We start from the raw sequence: 6,337 nt of genomic DNA on the forward strand, positions 1-6,337 counted from the left end.
TCGCCCCCCCCCCCGCCCCCAACAATCCTTGTATCCAGAACATTCTGTATGATTCCCGGGAAGAAACATGTCATCAATGGATTTAGAAGGGTCTTCAGGCCGAGGGAGGCTGCTCCAGAGACTAAGATCATTTTGTAGTAATGGTGTTTTACTTGTGAAAGCTTCAAAGGGACGGGGACAATCAGCTTCCCAGTGATCCGCAGTTTACCACAGGGCTGAACCTCAGGACCACAATGACTCACCTTTCTGCCCGCCTTCTAGGTGGAAACGGGAGTACAATCTTTCCCATGTTGCCCTCAAATCCTCACCCATCCTGCCCCTGCCATCGCCTAGGGTTACTGCTCCACTTTATGGTTGGGGCTATGGTTCACTCTCGGTGCTCTCTCACAAGTTAAAAAAAGCCAACGCAGATCAAACTGAAAAAGCAACTTTCAACGACCGAGAACGTTTTCCGTTGTGATCAAGTTCTTTGATCTCGTCTCTTCCTCCTTAAAGTCAAGGGGCCCCGAAAAGTATTTTACTAGAAAATAAAACAGCGTCCACCCCTCCCCCAGCAGCCCTGTCTCGGAGGATGGAAGCTCCACTAGGAGCGCAAGCCTAGAGCATCTGCCTGGCGAGGTGTGTGTGTGTGTGTGGGGGGGGGGGGCGGCGGCGGGTGTCATCGAAACCTAGTGGTCTTGTCCAAGTCTGGGATACTCGGATAGGGTGCCGAAAAGCACACTCTGAATCCCTTCAGTGACCCTGGGGCCAGAAAGATTTATTACTTCCTCCTTGAGGGAGAAACCACGAGCCAACTGGAAAGGGCGAGCACTGGGGTCGAAGCCTCAGAACTGTGTTCTCCTGATACCCAGCGCTGCCTGGTGGCGCTGCTTCCTCCTTAGGAGGGGACACCAGTGCTGACCGCTGGGGACGAACGGGGGATTTCTGCCCAAACTTTTATCGCCAACTCTTCTCACTGGAGCCGAGTGAGTCTTGCAGCCGCTGAGAACCCAAGTCTCTGGCTGTGCAGGAGAGTCGCGAATCAGGCTCCAGGAGAACCTAGAGCTCTGTGACTCGCGGATGGCGGCCCAAGAGGCGCCGCCTTGAACCGGGTCGCATCTCCAGCCCCTAAGGAGGCAGCCGCTGGAGTCGGGAGCTGCGAGGAGGGAGGGTGTGGGACAGGCGGGGGGGGGGGGGGGGGGGGAGTAGCGTGGCGAAGGGGAGGAGCCGGGGCGACAGACGGCGGCGCGCACCAACCCCGAGCGGGCTGGCAGGAGCCGCGCAGAGGCTGGCCCGAGCGCGTTGCAGGCGCCCGGCGTAGGGGGAGTCGGGTAGCAGCATCCTCCGGGGCGCCGCTTTAGTGCGGTCGCAGCGGGGGCTTCCTCTACCTCGGGACTTCGTTGGGCAGAAGCAATCGGTGCCGGGGAGGGTCCCGCTCTTTTGCTTAAAGCTACGTGTCCAGGGTTCCTCCTGGGCCAGTTCGCAGCCACGGAGCGCCGGGGCTCGCCTGAGTCGCCTGCCCGGACATCCTCCGGGTGATGGAAGAAGCAGCCGCCGCTGCGGGGCCGCGCTGTACCCTCTCCGCCACCGCCGGAGGGATGGGAAGGTTCGCTGCGTGGAGGCCGAGTGCGAGCGATGGAGAGCGGATTAGCCTGGAGCTGGGACGTATCTAAGCTACTCCGCACTGTTGCCTCTAGCCTGCTTCGTACCCCAGAGCCGGGAGGGAAGCTGCGGTCCCGAGAGACTCGGGGGAGACGTCGCTGGAGCCGGGACGCGCCGCGCTCGGTGGAGTGCAGAGCAGGGCTCTGGGCCCGGTGAAAGTTTCCCCTTCTGAGCTGCAGGGCGCCCGCTGCCGGGAAACTCTGCTTAGGGCTAGGGCAGCGGAGTCCCGCGGCTCCCTCGAAGGCTTGGGGACCCCCGGCAGAAGAGAACCGGACAGAAACCGAGGAAAGCGCTAGTCGGACAGTCCGCCGGTCGGAGATCCGGGGACGCTCTGGGGCCGCATCCGCTGCTCCAGGTAAGTGGGGGCAGCCCTCAGACCGGGGGGTGGGCGTTACTCTGGCGGAGGAGGCATCTGGGCGGGAGACTGGGCTCACCCATTCACTTCGCTTCCCCTCGCAGGTCCTTCTCGGAGCCGCTGCCATGGGAGAGCCAGCCCTGGGCGCTGGGGACCAGCCGCCTCTGCCGCCGCGCCCGCCTCGGATCGGCGGCCCCAGTCCCGGCGCCCGCAGCCGGCCTGCAGCGTCCCCCTCCCGGGCTGCAGGGCTGCCTCCGCCGCGCCGCCGGCCCCGGCTGTGCCTGTGATGAGCCGCAGCTCGCCTCGAGCTCTTCCCCCGGGCGCGCTTCCCCGGCCGCTGCCGGCTGCGCCTGCCGCCGTGCAGCGGGCCCTGCTCCCGCCGTGGCCCCGGCGCGCAGGACGCCGCTGGCCTGCGTCCCCGCTCGGGATGAAGGTGTTTCGCAGGAAGGCGCTGGTGCTGTGCGCGGGCTACGCACTGCTGCTGGTGCTCACGATGCTCAACCTTCTGGACTACAAGTGGCATAAGGAGCCGCTGCAGCAGTGCAACCCCGACGGGCCTCTGGGTGCCGCGGCGGGGGCGACAGGGGGCGGCTGGGGACGGCCGGGGTCGCCTCCTGCAGCGCCACCCCGCGCTCACCCGCGCATGGACCCCCGTACTCCATACCGCCCTCCCGCAGCCGGCTTGGGGGCAGTTCCCGCAGCCGCGGCGGGGGCTGTAGGAGCGGCGGCCTCTCCAGGCAATGGCACTCGAGGCACCAGGGGTGGAGGGGACAAGCGGCAGTTGGTGTATGTGTTCACTACGTGGCGTTCCGGTTCGTCCTTCTTCGGCGAGCTCTTCAACCAGAACCCTGAGGTGTTCTTCCTCTACGAGCCTGTGTGGCACGTGTGGCAAAAACTGTACCCCGGGGACGCGGTTTCCCTGCAGGGGGCAGCGCGGGACATGCTGAGCGCTCTGTACCGCTGCGATCTTTCGGTTTTCCAGCTGTATAGCCCCGCCGGCAGTGGGGGGCGCAACCTCACCACTCTGGGCATCTTTGGGGCAGCCACCAACAAGGTGGTGTGCTCCTCGCCACTCTGTCCCGCCTACCGCAAGGAGGTCGTCGGGCTGGTGGACGACCGCGTGTGTAAGAAGTGCCCACCTCAACGCCTGGCACGCTTCGAAGAGGAGTGCCGCAAATATCGCACGCTGGTTATCAAGGGCGTGCGCGTCTTCGATGTGGCTGTGTTGGCTCCGCTGCTTCGAGATCCAGCCCTGGACCTCAAGGTCATCCACCTGGTGCGGGATCCTCGCGCGGTTGCCAGCTCTCGCATCCGCTCACGCCACGGCCTCATCCGGGAAAGCCTACAGGTGGTGCGAAGCCGGGATCCGAGAGCTCACCGCATGCCGTTCCTGGAGGCCGCTGGCCACAAGCTGGGTGCCAAGAAGGAGGGTATGGGTGGACCAGCAGACTACCATGCTCTGGGCGCAATGGAGGTCATCTGCAACAGTATGGCCAAAACGCTGCAGACAGCCCTGCAGCCGCCTGACTGGCTACAAGGACACTACTTAGTGGTGAGGTACGAGGATCTGGTGGGAGACCCGGTCAAAACTCTACGGAGGGTGTACGACTTTGTGGGGCTGCTGGTGAGTCCTGAAATGGAACAGTTTGCCCTGAACATGACCAGTGGTTCAGGCTCGTCCTCTAAGCCTTTCGTGGTGTCAGCTCGCAATGCCACTCAGGCCGCCAATGCCTGGCGGACCGCGCTCACCTTCCAGCAGATCAAGCAGGTGGAGGAGTTTTGCTACCAACCTATGGCAGTGCTGGGCTATGAGCGGGTCAACAGCCCTGAAGAGGTCAAAGACCTCAGCAAGACCCTGCTTCGGAAGCCCCGGCTTTGAGAGGGTTTCCCAAGAGATCTGACACCCTCTGGAGACACCCACAAAGAGGATGGTGTTGTGTTTAAACAAACACAGCCCAGACCCAAGCTGAGGAAGCCCACATATTCTATTATAGATATATAATATAAATAACCACACCGGCACTTGCTGTCAATGTTTTGAGTCAGTGAATTTCAAGGAACAGCCTCAACACATGTGCGCGTACACACACACACACACACTCACACACACACACACACACCTCAGAAAAGGCAAGACTTGAAAGTTCTGACAAATTGCCCTGTCCCCTACCTCTTTCTCCCTCTCCCCTTCTCGTCCTCTCCCTCCTCCCTTCCATATTGAAGTGGAATGTCGTTAAATCAAAGTTCCAGTAACGCAAATCTTGTTTACAAATTGTTTGTGGCATCTGTGAATGTGTAAGATTAATTTGGATGTGGAGTGGGGTGGGTGGAGAAGGGGAAAGTGGTCCCAGAGCAGAAAGCCCCCACCGGGCTGGTAAACCTAGGAGGCAACCTCAAAAGTAGACTTTTGTGTAAAACAGCAAAGGTGACATGTGAGTATTAATAAAGAAGATAATAAATAATATTCTTTTTTTATATTTGCCTCCTTTACTCTGGGTTTACCAGGCTACTTGTCTTGGTAACTTCAGGTGGCCTCTGCTCCCCTCCTCTCCCTACTTGGGGGACAGCTAAGCTGGGAGAAGCCTCTGCCTTCATAATAATTGGGAGTTGTTTTCTCGTGTGCAATCCATCGCCTGCCAGCTTCCCAGGAATGGAAGCAGTCTTTTACAGGCAAAACCAGGCAGGGCAGAGAAGAGAGCACACACTACTTTCCTGTTCAGCTTTGAGGAGAGAAAGGAAGAAACAAGCCCTTGAGATTTGAAGGCGTTTGGTTTTGGTTACTACTGTATTGTGAGTTGAGACAGGGTACCTTGAAGCAGAGACTGCTGTTTTTGTTCTGAAGTTGGTTCAGAAAGAAAAAAAAAGAGGAAAATTTAAAGGCATATGTATATATATTTTTAAAGTTCTAATGATTAGAATATGAGTTTCAAAATGGAGTGAATACTATTGGCCCTGGTGGCAGCAATCTCTGTAGTTAGTGGAAGGACAGAAATATCCGCTTGGAGTGTTTTTGTCTTTGACACAGTATCCGAAGGCATATTAAGGCAAAGTTGTAACTGAGGACTAGGGGGACACCCACAGGTTTTCTTTCCTCCTCAAGTCCCATCCAAACCAATAATACTAAAGGACAGGAATTTGAAATAGTTTGCTGGAGACTTGGGGTGTCCTGGAGCCATGGTATTCTCCTTATTTTCCTAAAGGTAAATTTGCAAAACAAAGTACCTGAGGCAGACAGTGTAGGATTCTAACTAAGAACTTTTAGATACTAAGAGGATTCAGAGGAAGAGGAAATAAAAATGAATTACTCTGGGATTCTGAGATTTGGCATTGAATTTCCCAGCAGTGGTTATGATACTCCCACGTCCTGAACTCATATTGTGCTGAAGTATTCTGTATGGTGTTGTATTAAGAAATTATGAAACCCAAATAGGAAAAACAGACAGTATAGTTGTATATTGTATATTATATTAAATGCGGTACAAGCCCAGTTTTCCTGCAGCTTTATTTTACAGTAATTTATTATGAGAATCTGGGAAGCCTACAAATGTGGGTTGAATGCTGAGGATTTTATTTTAAAAGAGAAAGATAATATGTACATAGGGAATGTTTTAACATGAGGTGATTCTTGAGTTTAATTATCATTACAATGTGAAATCCAAGACGAAGAAGCCCATTTTTAAAAAAAGGTGTCTTAGAACGATTATTTCCCAATCTACTGAAATTGTTTGCCATGTCTTGTGATTGAGCTAGACAGCTGCTATAACACTGATCAAGATTTCCATAGTATTTTTTATGGTAGTGCCTTCAGCAGCAGGGGAATCTTTGTAAGAGCTCTAATTTAAGAATACTTTAAAATTAAATGAGCAAAATAAATATTAATGTTGGGTGACTATAGATGAACAAGGCTTAGCAGCAAATTAGGGTAGTGTCATTAAAAAACAATGATTCTGGGTAAAATAACCATTTAAAAACAAATTTTGTATGGCATTAGAACCAGCTCTTTTCAGCCACAGTGAAATTCATTTCTGGTTGAGCCGAAGGTTTTTAAAGCAGCTCCCTTCTATTCTTTTCCAGCATCTCCAGCGACTCGGATCGCCCTAGACTGGAATTATGTTTTTGGATCTTGTGTTTAAAAGCTTTCCTAGATGCTATACAGAGCCTTGCAGCTTGCAGAGCCTTCATGGCCTCGGCTGCGAGGAAATTCTCAGCTAACCTCAACAGCTCTCCCCGCCTCTGTTTGCAGAGGTTCTCTCTGTATTTTCCTTGTTTTGTAGCAGCTGCAGTCTCTCCACTCTGCCACTCCTGGGCTCTGCAATTTGAAAAGGTGAATTGTTGCTCCTG

At 54.8% G+C, this 6,337-nt stretch overlaps 1 protein-coding gene across 1 annotated transcript; it reads left to right on the top strand.

The window, feature by feature from the left end:
* Nucleotides 1-1,862: 1,862 nt before the first annotated feature.
* Nucleotides 1,863-5,483, top strand: Chst2 (carbohydrate sulfotransferase 2). The gene is made up of 2 exons (XM_050157343.1): nucleotides 1,863-1,996; nucleotides 2,101-5,483. Exon 2 carries the CDS (start codon nucleotides 2,283-2,285, stop codon nucleotides 3,873-3,875), a length of 1,593 nt encoding a protein of 530 aa, XP_050013300.1. The 5' UTR covers nucleotides 1,863-1,996; nucleotides 2,101-2,282; the 3' UTR covers nucleotides 3,876-5,483.
* The last annotated feature ends 854 nt before the right edge of the window (nucleotides 5,484-6,337 follow it).

The sequence above is a fragment of the Alexandromys fortis genome, unplaced genomic scaffold (genome assembly GCF_014885135.2).
Source record: "Alexandromys fortis isolate MF-2015 unplaced genomic scaffold, M_Fortis_MF-2015_v1.1 scaffold_85, whole genome shotgun sequence".
In the NCBI taxonomy this organism is placed as follows: domain Eukaryota; kingdom Metazoa; phylum Chordata; class Mammalia; order Rodentia; family Cricetidae; genus Alexandromys; species Alexandromys fortis.

What these genes read in the sequence shown, in the direction of transcription:
- Chst2 (XM_050157343.1), top strand. Translation starts at nt 2,283, where the DNA reads ATGAGCCGCAGCTCGCCTCGAGCTCTTCCCCCGGGCGCGCTTCCCCGG.